Source organism: Asterias rubens, chromosome 1 (genome assembly GCF_902459465.1).
Source record: "Asterias rubens chromosome 1, eAstRub1.3, whole genome shotgun sequence".
NCBI classification, from domain to species: domain Eukaryota; kingdom Metazoa; phylum Echinodermata; class Asteroidea; order Forcipulatida; family Asteriidae; genus Asterias; species Asterias rubens.
In genome coordinates, this window is record NC_047062.1 from 29,481,835 (window position 1) to 29,496,281 (window position 14,447).

The 14,447-nt window shown below is 39.4% G+C and overlaps 1 protein-coding gene across 2 annotated transcripts; it reads right to left on the reverse strand.

Moving 5' to 3' along the window:
* Window positions 1-1,043: 1,043 nt before the first annotated feature.
* Window positions 1,044-13,493, reverse strand: LOC117291614 (betaine--homocysteine S-methyltransferase 1-like). Of its 2 annotated transcripts, XM_033773434.1 has the most exons (9): window positions 13,295-13,493; window positions 11,340-11,469; window positions 7,135-7,289; window positions 6,108-6,302; window positions 4,916-5,063; window positions 4,256-4,450; window positions 3,165-3,295; window positions 2,373-2,467; window positions 1,044-1,706 (listed from the first exon to the last, which is right to left on the reverse strand). In XM_033773434.1, the coding sequence occupies exons 1-9, from the start codon at window positions 13,310-13,312 to the stop codon at window positions 1,613-1,615; spliced, it is 1,161 nt and encodes a 386-aa protein (XP_033629325.1). In that variant the 5' UTR covers window positions 13,313-13,493; the 3' UTR covers window positions 1,044-1,612. The 2 variants fall into 2 exon arrangements, with proteins under 2 accessions (XP_033629325.1, XP_033629334.1); XM_033773443.1 differs by lacking the exon at window positions 13,295-13,493 and having other exon boundaries at window positions 7,135-7,285; window positions 11,340-11,463.
* Window positions 13,494-14,447: the final 954 nt, after the last annotated feature.

A 14,447-nucleotide genomic window follows, 5' to 3' on the forward strand; every position in this document is an offset into this window, starting at 1 on the left:
CACTTCAATAATATGGTTATGTAAAAGGATATTAGTTAGCATGCCCCCAAATTTGAATCTATTGAAACGCAATTCTAATTCTCAGCTTGAGTATTTCTACGGATTCTTGGTGATATCTTAAAAACGTGACCACATTTCCAAATGGAATTTTCACATAATTAATTAGTTTTGTTGTATAGGCCCCCGGGCGGTATGCCTACATCTATTATTTACATAGAATGTAAACAATCGAACGTAAAAAAAAGGCATGGTTAGACCCAGTGACTGGGGTGCTAGATACCTTTTTTCGAAATTTTGACATTATCGGTCACTCCCATTTTCAAAATGTTGACCTAATCAGTCACCGATAATGTCAACATTTCGGGGGAAAAAGGAATCTAGCGCCCAGTCACAGAGTTTAAAGGCTAGTACTTCGCAAGTTATAATATAAGAATAACCAACAGTTGAACTGCTATATTTTTAATGGGGTTTTCAAGGTGAAGCCCCCAAGTGGAATGAGCTTCAAATGGGTGTATGACTGAATTTGCTTTACATTTATTGGGCAAATTAATTTCGCTAACTATTAAAATAGTTTAACAGCACAAAGTTTACAATCAAACAAAAGATTACAACATTCAGTTATGCATAAAAGTTACTTTTATTTAAATACTTATCTTTAAATCTCTATCGCGATGCAGACTAGAGAGTTTTTTTTAATTATTATTATTCATGGAACAGCATTTTCTTTACGATTATTTTCATGTAACTTAAAAAAGAAATTATTATTAGTTCACCAGCTTTATTTTTTATTAAAGGCAAAAACAGAAACAAATATAATTCCTACAAAAGTATCTAGAGACCAATTATATGCTCAAGTTTCACATGTATAGACTTATAATTACTATTATTTCAAATATTATTTGCATAATTTTCAGACCCCCGTGTTACAGGATACTCTGAACCCAGAGATTCTGTCCCCCCCCCCCATACAGGGAACTGTGTACAAACTTCTTCTGAAAACGCCTTTTGAACCAACCTTCTTCAGTGCATGGTAGTGTCAAACAAGGGGGTGGGGGGGGGCCACACTGAATCTCCGGGTGACAGATGTCCCTATGACACTGGAATACATGACCGATATAATCAACTATCGGTTGCGGGAAGACTGTAAACACACATCTTTAAAAACAAATGTTTGGAATGTACAGGCTATTTTATTAAAGTTTTTAAAATCGTAACTTGTTTTGTTCTCAAAATCTTAGGTTTCGCGACATGTTTCACGTTCTTTCTAATGGTGTGTGTTTTGGGGAGTTTTTCCCACAGAGATGCTATGCTAAACCTTTTCACCCAATCACCCTGTTGTTGAAATCTTGTTCAATTATAAAATCATAAAGTCTGTATACTCTATTCATTATGCTAAGAACCACTCTGGGTTAGTCTATTAAAGGTCTCTTTTTTTCCTATCCTTTTTCCTGATTTCAAACCCGGTGATATTTCATTTGGAAAATTGCTTTTATTGATCGTCCTGGCATTTGAAACAGAATAAACTGGACCTCTGATGGAAAGTTACTTTCTCGTCATCAATCAATCAATCAATCTATCAATCAATCAATCAATCAATCAATCAATCAATCGATCAATCAATCAAGCTGGCTGGTGCAAGATCTGAGAATGCTTCGATAGAACGGCCGGCCGTTGGTGTCAAGTTGTCCCAATACTCCCAATTGGCCCTGGAAAACAAATTAACAATAAAATGAATAATAATAACTAGTTCTTTATAGCACATTTTGCATTTTACAACAACCGTATCATTGTGTTTTACATTAGTGGTCAATGGGTCAATAAAACTCCTGTAATCTTGATTGTTTGGCGCTATAAAGGCTTTTTCATACACAATCCACCTCTACCCCATGCCCCTTGGTATAAAGCAACTTGCTCAAGGACGCAATTGGAGGAAACCATATCATTGATAATTTATTTAATGCATCCAATACGATTCACAGGGTAGGGACTGGGCCTTTTTAATTTTAATATCGACAATTTTGTTATCCACATCACAAATGCATTTAAAATAAATGATAATAATAACATGCATTTATATAGCGCTTAATAACAGGGCCTGATTTCATAGAGCTGCTAAGCACAAAAATTTGCTTAGCATGAATTTTGTTGCCTTGATAAAAACAGGATTACCAACCAAATTTTCACGTGATTTTCAGGATAAGCAAACAACAGCTGAATACCTGTAACAAGCAATATGCAACAAATGGAAATTTGGTTGGTAATCCTGTTTTTACTGTGCTTAGCAGCTCTATGAAATTGAGCCCTGGATTCTAAGCACTGAACAAGAAGCGCTGAACTCATGGGGGGCGGGTGTTCAGGGTTGATTCACTTACTTTTCCGCATAGGTTTTGACCTCACAGAGGGCGAGACTTTTCCACGAGCCTAGGGCTCCCGCACTAGGTGGATGGCGACCCCGCTCTTCAGCCAACTGCCAACCAGACAAAAAGAAACCAAAATAAACCCAATTGTTTTTATACACATTTTTATTCATGCATGTGTATCGGACAGCATAATATTAAGCAGGCTTTTAATTTCTAAGTCTATTCGTAAGTTGATCATCTATCAAAATGAAAAAAAATCATTTCCCCATGACTTAACTAACAAAGTAACCTAAAACGCCATTTTGACAGTGGGCACACTAATGCGCCACTAGTCCAATAAGCCTTTTTGAGATATGGCAGACACAATACTACAACACTATGAGGTTTGAGTAAATAATTTGTCTGTATACACCCAAGTCATACGGTGTACTCCTAAAGTGTCCACCATACCTCAAAAAGGCCAACTAGGTTTGTGAGTATTAACCAAACCAAGCCCTTCTGAATCAGATTGTAACCAGGGAATAGAGAAGTGTGAGCAACCAATCCTGTATTTTGTCTTAAAGCCATTGGACACTTTTGGTGAACAGTATTATCCAAAGGCCCACACTTCGTGTATCACAACTCATGTATAAAATAACAAACCTGTGAAAACTCCAATGACCGATTGAACCTAAATTTGCACAGGTTTGTTATTTTATATATAAGTTGTGATACACGAAGTGTAGCCCTTTGGACAATACTGTTTACCGAAAGTGTTCAATGGCTTTAAAGCAATTGACACGTAGGATATCAGTGATGCATTACCTCTTCTGCTATTGCTTTGATATGGTGTGGCTCAAATCCACAACATCCTCCAATGTAACGAACTCCCAGCTCATAAGCCTCTCTAGCAAAACGATGAACATCAATACGGGTTAAAGCACGAGGCTCCATTGCTAAATGACAAAAAGAGAAAACAGTTTACTTCTCATCAAACCTATTAGCCTTTCGTCATGGCCTTCGTGGCTGGGACAGCTTTGTAGAGACCCGGTCTAGAGCAACTGGAATGGGAGACCAAAAAAGCCAAGAGGGCCCTCCTTCGCCACTAGTGTGTGTTGTCTCCGGTTCCAGTCGCTTTGAACCGCGGCTCTACGAAGCTGTCCCAGCCAAGAAGGTCTCGACAAAAGGCTACATCGAACCAGGTATGTAGTTAAACAGAGGGTCGCCTGTTCATCTATTGCCATTGGTCTTGGAATACCTCTAAAGACTTTTGAGGCCAGTTTTTAATTGTTTTGCTTTATTCAGGAAAATAAGATTTTCTTATTAATTTCAAATTGCACAAAGTTATCTGTCTAATAATAAAACATAATATGCATACTATAATCAACATGACTAAGAGGTGTGTATCATCTGCTTTTTTATTAGAGATATAACTCTCAAGCTTGTTAACAGTTATTATCTCAATCCGAGGAACATACTTCATTAATGTTCATCACATTACGAGCACGCCCAATGGGCAAATGTTCCCTTTATTTGGGGTAGGCCTACATGCCTCTATATTTATGTATGTAGTCTGTTCCTCACAAGCTTCAGCTTACTTGCACATCATCCTGACCCACTTCTTATAATATTTTTAATTTGCTTGTATTGTACTACTATAAATTTGTCCTAATTTGTGTTTTCTTATTTTAAGTATATGGAATTCATATACGGAGTTCATTGAATTGAATAGACCTTTATCATGGTATAGCCATCTTGATTTTACTCCATTTCAAATCATTGTAACCAAACTGAGGTTGTACAATAATAGTATGGTTCCATGTTTGCGCAATGAATGTTAGCATTCATGCTGTTATTGTGACTGCGTGATAAAGGTCTAGCGAAAAATTGACTCGAGCACCATCTAAATGCCTCACCATAAGGGAACTGTGGTAGCGCCTCGTAGCCCATTGGATGTGCTTCGGTGCCTGGATCTTGTGAATGGTAACCAAAAGGTTGGACCATGAGATACGTCTGGAGTCCCGCCTTCTCCAGGCCTTCCTTCATCAGGGCCATGGATTTGAGGCAGATGGATGGATCATACAAGCAGTTCACACCTACTAGGCTGGCACCTACGTTAACAAATCAAATGAAGAAATCATTTGTATGGCTTGCCTTGCTATCTTAGCAAAAAAACAAAGATATCAGGGTCCAATTTCATAAAGCTGCTGAGAAAAAAATACTTAGCAAAAGTTGAGTTGGGCACCAGACACAACAATGTAAATTAACTTCTTGTAATCTCGGCTGGTATTTTGTTTCTGGTGAGCAAGTTGTGCTTAGCAAGTTGTTGTGCTTCCAGGATTTATGAAATTGGGCCCCTGGTAGGGGTGGCCATCGGGGCAAAAAGGCAAACGGATAATTTAGGACAACTAGCTAGAAGTCATATAAAAAGTTTGTCAAAAGGCAGTACTGTAATTCATTGCAATGCATGCATTCTCGCATGAGTATACCGAGTGATATGCCTGGGCTTTTTTTTGTAAAGAGAACTCGGGAAAGTACTGTAGGGTAAAACCAAAATTACTATTCCATAAAGTTACCTGCTTTAGCCATTCGGACAGCACAATCCTGAACAGAGACGCCAGTGTGGTCACCACTTGGAGGTAGACGCATAGTACATGCTACTGGAATGCCCATCTCCACCATGGTTTCTATCGCCCACTCAGCCTCTTCCACTTTCTTAAAAAACTGTTGGTATTCAAAAGTAAAAAGGGGTCAGTTGGTCTTTTTTTGTTTTCTCTTTACCTTTTTTTTCATTAGTCTGAAGCCTGGTTCATACTTCCTGCAATTTTAAATGCGAAACGAAGTTTGACGTCACAAATTCGCGCGAACATTTTGTATCAGTTAAAATGTGCTCAACCCTTCCGAATCGTGGCGAATTTGTAATGTGAATACATTCGCATTCGCAGGAAGTAGGAACCGGGCTATATGGCTTAAATAGTTGTTGAACACTATATGATTATTTCTTTGGGATGTTCGTCTTTGTTTCCGCAAGAAACGTGTATTTGAACATTTTTGAAAACCTTGTGCCCTTATATAGATTCTGAGAACCTTGGGTTCCTAGACACATTCTTTGCAAACCTCGAATTCCCATATATTTTCTTAAGAAAGTCATGTTTCATATATTTATTTTTTTAAATCTAGGGCTCTCAGATACCTGATTGGGAGCCTCTGGTTCCCAGATACATTAATGAGAAATTTTGATTCGAGAACCTTTGGTACCCAAGTACATTTTTGAGATCCTTGGGTTAATTTTTGGGGGCCTCTGGTTCCCATAAACATTCATGATAGTCTTAGATTTGAGAACTTCGGGTACCCAGACACCTAGACACCTTTTCGAGAACCTTGGGTACTAAGTAACATTTTAAGGATTGTCCGGTTCCCGGATACAATGATGCAAGTCTCGGATTTGTATACGTTTGTGGGAACTTTGGGTTCCCAGTTACACTTTTAGGAAATTCGGTTAGCAAGTACTTTGTTTTTCACCCACATTAACGTGTGCAACGCTAGAAACTTGCACAGACTTTTCCCTTGGATTGCATTATCTCTTTGACTCTGATATACGCCTCTCTTAATACTTATGCATGACGTCATAATTCTTACCCCAAAAGCGGCTATTGGCGCACTTCCCCCATCAATTGCAGTGGCTGGGCCCATCGTCTCGTTTTGAGTCAGCATTGTGACGTACCTCATGCATAAATATTAAGAGAGGCGTAAATGTTTCCAACGTACCTCGCCGAGAAGGAAATCCACACCCTTCTCTTTGAACATTGACATCTGCTTTCTGAACTCGTTCTGTGAGTGTTCTTTGCCTTTATGAAAGCTGATTTCCGATAAAGGAGACACCGAGCCAGCAACTAGTGCACCGCCCTCTTGTGCCACACCTTGAGCAATGTCGATGGCAGCAGCATTGACTTCTGCAGCAGTCTGTGAAAAAAACAGACAACACATTGACAAAAACATGACAAAATCCTAATGCTTCTTCGAATGCAAGTTCATCTCTAATAATTACACCGTCCACACACACAAACAAAAGTTAATAATTTTGCCCGAGTTTTATGCACATTCAACTCGGGTTTATCTCGATTGCTATAATAGTGAAGGTCCAGTGGAACCTGGCCCACTTCTGGATCCCGTTGAACCTGACCCACTTTTTGGTCCCGTGGCACCAGACCCACTTCTTGGTCCCATAGAACCTGGCCCACTTATGGGTCAGGCTGACTTGGAGTCTGTGTTAAAATGGATCATAAAATGGTAAAATTGCCTAAACCTGATTTTAAATGCAATAGACCTTATGCACATAAAGCTATTTCAACAGGGCGCCCTCACCTAGAGGTCAAAAGGAGGTTGTTCATTGGCCATTCCTGTGCGATGCGCGTACAAATCTGAGCGTTTCGATTGTTTCGTCACCATTTGACCTCTAAGATGGCGGCTGGATGATGTCAATGCACATAAGGTCTATTTGATTTAATAAGATTCCGGCTTAGTCTGACCCAGAAATGGTTCAATTCTGCCAGTGAGTGTTTAGAGGGTAATCCTGGGCAGCAAGGGACCCTTGTCACTTTCCTTTCTTTATCCAAATCCCTCGGCGCTGACACTACCTCCCCACCAAAAGGTCATGTTGGTGTAGAGGTGTCTTGCCTCTCCTTCCACCTCTGGGAACAACAACAACAACAACAACAACAACAACAACAACAACAACAACAGCCGCAGCAGCAGCAGCAGCAACAACAACAAAAATAACAACAACATTATTTACCAGAGTCTTCATGTTGATATTGTTGTTTTGTTCGGCCGGTACGTTGTCATATACGGCTGAGGCCACATGCTGTAGTTGCTCATCTGATGAGTAGAAGGTAAATGTCTGCAACACGTCAGAGCCGTTTCGTATGAACTCTCGATGAAGCTGGCTAACTGTCAAACATTTCATACATAAATTCATAGTTGTTATTCTATTTTAAGGGCTCCAAGATCTATTCAGTTTTGTGATCAGGATATAATAATAAGGGCTTCTATAGGGCACATACCCGTCACTTGGTGATGCTCAAGGTATTGTTGAGCTTGAAGTATAAGACCAATTCCTTTACATAGCATCATGTAATGGTCTTCAATGTTGCGCAATAGACCTTATGCATTGACGTCATCCAGCGGCCATCTTAGTGGAAAAATGGTGACGAAACAATCGAAACGCACAGATTTGTACGCGCGGCACACAGGATTGGCCAATGAACAACCTCCTTTTGACATATAGGTGAGGGCGCCCTACTGAAATGACGTCATGTGCATAAGGTCTATAACAAGCCAATGAAACCAGGAACACTAGGCGAACTTATGTGCATTTCACAACACACAGGACCAACAGCTTCACGTCTCATCCGAAGAACACAGCAACAGTCTTGCTTGACACACAAGCGTCATGACTGGGACTCTAACCCACACTCTGCTGAACAGAAACATCAGAGCTTGAGCCAGGTGCTCTTATCCGCTGGGCCATGACAGACCATAAGATAGGGTCATTATTCTTGTGTTTCTGCTTAGCAGAGTGTGGGTTCCAGACCTGGCCCAATGACATTCAGCTTCTCTAGAACAACAAGTAGCTAAAAAAGCACAACAGTATTATTATGGCTTACTATAGCCGAACTACATGTACAATTTTACAAGTACAACTTTTGACTGATGTATCCTGCTTATTTCTGCTTATCAGAACATTTTTAAAGCAATATTCTCTGATTAAGCAGCTCTATTAACTGGGCCCTGGTCTTGGCATTCATTTTATTTATTAGAATGAATTATATAGTGCACTTTCCAAAAATGCCAATGCGCTTGACAATCAAAAATGAAATCAAATACAATTAAAAGTAAAAAGCACACAGTCATACATCACAAGAAACAGCACTTTAACCATTATTGCTTCGTCCTTCGGATGTGACTAAAAGCTGTCGGTTCGGTGTGTTGATATTGACAGCTATCAATCCAAGTAAAAGACCCCAGTACACCTCATCGCTAAGAGAAGGGGTTCACTCGGTGTCAGGATGACATTGTGTTTATTTCCAATCATTAAATTAAAATATGAATTTAAAAGAAAGAAGACGAAGAGAATACGGGAAGGGGGAATAACAAATCTTGAAATTTACAATATAGAGTGGTGTTAAACATAATTTTATTTCATATTTCAAAGCCGAAGCCATTTCTCATACTTTCAACAGTCTCTCTTGCTCCTAGCTTGGTAAATCATCTTCATTCACAGTGATTTGGGATTCATTTAACGTCCAAATACTTAATCAATACCCTTTTAATAAAAAAAGTCCTATGCAGTGCTATATAATACCAAAGATTATCTGATGTGAATGTAAAGTAAACATACATTATGTGAGTGTAAATGGAAAAACAAGTTTAAAAACATTGAAAATTTTTTCATTAAAACTGTTTCATTACTCTGGTAATTTATATTCTCAAAGTCCAGCTTCCAAATGGGTACACATGAAGAAGAAACGCTGTGAGTTCAATGCACAGTGACCCATATCACAGTCATTCAGGCAGTAACTGTGGTAACGCTACTCCCCTCCCCCCCCCCCCCTGCTTCTATTGCATCTAAGGTATTCAGATGGAACGTTCAGTTCAATCCACCCCACCACACAGTAATTCTGGTCCTGGTTCATGTAATTTTTTTATGCACAATCTCCACATATCAGGATCTACTCAGACAGGTGAAGAGCAGCAAAGTGTACATATAAAGTGAGCCCCCTGATGATGTTACCCGTATATCCCGGTAATTGGTGCTTGTCGAATATCTTGTGGTCGTCTTGAGATGAACGAGTTGTTCACCAGTGTCAGAAGGGCATGTATAATGGTTTTATATGTATGTACGTCTGATTTAACTGCGAATCTCCAGAACCATCAAGGCCATGTGAAATGATACAAGGTCAAAGGTGATTATGGACAGATCTCTGGCAGAATTCTAGAGCCTGGTAGTGTGATGTTCATGTTAATAAATCCCCTCCTCAAAAGGTATTGTTTACAATATAAAGCAAGTGAGAGATGCGACAGGTAGGGGGCGTTCACACACCACATTTTTCAGCACGTTAACGCAATTCCATTTATACCATTTGGGATAGATACCACTGACGACAGCACATCTTTCTGCAGACGTTGCATTCTTATGATGGTGCCATTCGGCGCGATACTTCACATCATTGGTGTCTCCAATGCACTCCCAATACCCTTCATTGTCGTCACTAGTAGGGCTACAACCAATCCACACAGGCACTGCCAAGTCGAAAAGGAAATCGTGTTCCTCTTTTGAGTTAGGTGTGGCAAGATGTGCCTGGAGGTCTTGGCAGCTTCTCAAACCTTTAATACAGCTAAGGGGAGAGTTTAACCTCTTGTAGCACGACCGTTCCCACAGTTGCCATCCTGCCATGCAAGGGCCGTAACCGACGGCATGTGCGACCGGCTGAACAGACCGCATGACAAACACTATCAAAGTGACAATTACCACAGCAGTATACTTCATGATTGTAGAATGAAGCAACAGGTCGACGAGAATTTGCAACTGTTAAATTGTTCACCTTGTTGCCCCGCCAGACAAGAGTCAATTCTGAAACAAACAAAGACAGTTCTCACCTGGAACACACGACTCAAAGATGCAACCTGTTGTTTACACGAACACACAATCAGTATTGCGCATCTTTTCCACTTCCCCTCAATTTTGTTGAAACCAAGAGAAAAAAAATATGCTTTGCCCTTGCAGCATGCACAGCAACTTTTTAAATGGTGCTTATTATTTTTTTATGTACAGTGCCGCCTTTCCCTTGAATAGCGATCTTTGCATAAGCTATTCTGTTTTAAGTGCATTGCTCATTATTTATTTACTAGTTACCAATTGTCTGGAATATAAATAATACAAATATTGGATGCATGAGTGCACTGTCGCAGAAAACAAAAGGTGAAATGTGCCATTCCGCGAGGCGAGGCCGGGTGAAATGGATTATTCACCGAGCTATTATATTCTGAGACAAAGCAGAAACGAAATGTATTCAAAATTTGTTTTATAACACCCACATGGATCCTTGATGATTCATTTGTTTCACGAGAAACACGTAACAATGATACACAAAATGTTGTCCATCCAGAACTCTGAGAAATCTTTAAAAAAACTTCTAAATAGTGGCTGACTCAGTGTAGACACCAACCTTGTCGGGGGCGGGACATGAACTAACCCAATTGTTTTGTCGGAACGACGAGAACGGTTATTTTTCATTTTGACGCTGCTAAGCATCAAAAGACCCTATATTTATCAATATAGCACTCCTATATTAATCAATATAAAACTCCAGACCTATATAAATTGATTACAGTTTACGATTCGCGGCATACAGGCCTACAACATTGCAAAATAAAGTGTGGCGCGTGACGCGAGTTCCACCAATCAATGAAAAGGATCTATGAGTGTGGTATACAAAATTTACTAACACTGCGTGTGGATGGTTTTGTGTACAAATTCAAATCAGGGACCTATAACAAGTGGACAATAGGGTTCCCAGTTGGATGAAGGTCCACGGGTGGAAAGTATGGGTTAAACCAATGGGAGTTCGCCAAAAGGTACCAAACTGACGACTCTAACACCCGATTGAGTTTTGGCGTAGAAAGGGCGTCCAAAACTAATGGAGATGTCCAATTAATGGGAGAACAAAGAACAACTCTCAATAGACTTGCATTAGCTGCCATCTTTGAGGAATCGTGTACGCGTGAAAGGCTATCATTGGCTGAGAGTTGTGCGCAGCACGTATACATGCATACACGTTTCCATTGCTTTACATCAAAGATGGTGGTTAATGGGGTCATGTGCAATCTATCTATATCACTGTTAACAATGCTTTCAGAGCAACATCCCGTGACGTCATGAAAATTGAGCTTCGTCGTAACTTTACACAACTCTTCTGATGATGTCATCCTATAATTTACCTGCTTCTGGGTGTAGGACACAAGCCTCCGGAGTCCATGCACCAGCAGTTGCATAGCCCCTCTTCTCCATTGTCAAAATGAAGCTGCCATCACCCACCACAACCCCCTCAGCCAAACGCTCCAACAATCCCTGCAAAGAAGAAATATAAAAATGTCTTTGGTATAATATACAGGGATACCAAGTGCGCCCTCAGTGTTGCTATTACGTCAGTGTCATTTGTGTGTTTATTATAGTAGACTTCTGTATGGACTCCCTGATAAAGATCTCCTTAAAATTCAACATGTAATGTACAGAACACTGCTGCTTGCTCGCCTTGTTTTTTATCTGCCTCGTTCTCATCATACACCAGCACTAGTGCAATTGCATTGGCTCCTAATGAAGTTTTGTACAGTTTATAAACAATTCTTCTGTGAACTTTCAAGGCTCAAACATGTCAATCTCCTGCTTATTTATCTGAACTTGTTCACCAGTATTCCCCTACTCAGACTTTACGATCATCTCAACAGTCACTGCTATCATACAACTACCAGGGCTTTTTCCATTTTTTTTATGGCCACAGATCTTTTTCACACATGCTGCACGGTTTCTTTGGAATAGTCTTCCTGTGCATATTCCCAGGCTACATGTAGTTCTTTACACTGTTTTAAGTCTCTGTTGAAAACTCATTTGTTTTTCAAAGCTATTTTTTGTAATCTGCTTATTTGTAATTTTGTATCTTTCTCTCATTGAATATCTCTTTATGCGCTTTGAGGCTTTTCCCATTAGGCGCTTTTACAAACAAATGCCTTATTGTTATGATTAGACTGGTCCCCTGTTCTCATCAACAAGGATAAAGACACAGGTGTTGGCTTATAAATGTACACAAAAATATACATTATACGATGAGTTAACTGTGATCTCCAGAACCATGAAGGCCAAGTTTGTTTGTTTGTTTGTTTGTTTGTTTGTTTGTTTGTTTGTTGTTTGTTTGTTTGTTTGTTTGTTTGTTTTTTTGTTTGTTTGTTTGTTTGTTTAGATGATATTCCCCTTAAGGGAACTCGGCAAACTCGCACAAGGGGATATAAACACCAAGCTGGCAACAGCCAATCTCTCTCAAAAAAACATATGATTATGAATTGCACAAATCAAGAAATTGTGGTTCAGTAACTAGACGACAATATTTAATCTAGTCATTGTGAAATCAGCAGTTAGCTGGGGGATTCGAACCCACAACCTTGTGATTGAAGTCATGCAGTCTAACCACTTGACAAGTGAAATGATGTGTGCATGGTCAAAGGTGATTATTGACATGAGCTCAACGGCAGATCTGGTGGGTATTTCACGACCCTCGAAGTGTGAGGTCAGATGTTCAGGTATAATAGTTGACATTTATACCGAGGACTAACAACAAAAGGAACAAGAAATGAATTGAACCCCGTAGCAACCAATCACTCTTTTTTGAAAACCTATTATAATTTAATTTACACAATGGTATCAAAGGTATAAAGGACAAACTACTGTTTACCCTTTGATCATTTTGATACCACACAAACAACGAATATCATCCACAGAATTGAGCAGGAAAAATAGTCTAATCTTGTCAGTCCTTTCCTTTGGTGTAACGAGATAGTACATAAATAAAGAAATTCTGACTCCTGGTGACGTCTCCATCACAATAACATACAAACAGGCCTGTAGCGGTGGCTATACCGCACACCTACACCATGGAGGTAGAATTAGACCTCCATGCCTATACACACATGTCCGACAGAGATATCCTTTTGATTATGTAACATTTTGACATTTCCACCTCCATGGTTTGAGGTTTGAGATTTCAGTTTGGAATAAAAATACAATGTGTATACTCCAAATTGTTCTTTTCATGCATTTTTGACATGACCGTCCCTTCAAAATCATTAAAAACGGTGACGATTTGTATAAGATTACAACGTTATTTATCTAAGAATACACCTACTTTTTTGGGTTGTTCCATCTTTGCAGTTGACCACCGTGAAGCCCAAGACACAATGTCCTAATGATTTGTTTTTATAGTCGGCGTCCCAGCACCAATGGTGACTACACACATGGATGGTGACTACACATACATGTACATCTACATGAATGTAATTTGGTACATAGTCCAATATTCATTACGTCATTATTTGCTCAGTGGGTCCGGGCCTACACATACATGTAGCCCCCCCCCCCCCCCCCCCCCTAAGCATTTAGACCATGATTGATTGATAAGACTGAGATTGCAAAGTGGACCTACCACTTCTACCTCCATGCTATAACGAAGCATTCTACTCGATCGAAAGCACACTATTTCGGAAACACCCTCTAGAATTATCCATCAGCTCTGTTTTTCTGTTCTTTTCGTTTTCAAATTCTTGTGATTGACTTTTAAGTTAAAACATTAAGGGCGGTAGCATATACGTTTAAAAAACGATGGATTATTTTGTATTCGCTTGTCAAATGGAGTGAGTTGATCACTTATTTATAAATAATAAAACAACGTATTAGTGTTTAGTTGGTGTTTAATTGATTGATTATTATTGTGTTAATGTTTTCATGATACAATTTTAACAAGGTTCTTTATTTAAACTTTCTTGCTGGGTTCCTTCTTAAAACTTGTTCAGTCCTTCCTCCATTGTCCAAGTAAAATGCCTAATAAGTAACATTATACATTTTGAGTTGTTTTAAAATAGAGGGCGGTATATAAGATGAGTGGTATACTCTCAACAATGATAACGACTTCCAAATAATAGAAGCAACTGAAACACTAACCGATTACTGGAGTCGATATTTTTAAAGAACACTAATTTTTGCAAATGTAACGCTAATTCATAGGCAAAAGTTGCATGGAGTTGGAATCGATTCTCAACAAGAATCGATTCGTTTAATACTTCGGCAATGAATGATGAATTGTCAAATCACCAAACTGCTAAAATCTAACCTCGTCTCAAGAGTGTGTAGTGCAGTAAGTAGTTGATCGCTCTCTCACTACTGGAAACGTGATTTGAAGTAAAGTAAACCATGGGCAAGAGGTTGAGACTGGTCCCCTGTTTTTATATCCGCTGGCCTCGATGTTCAGGCAAGCTGGGTTTTAAAACGTGCGCGCGCACAAA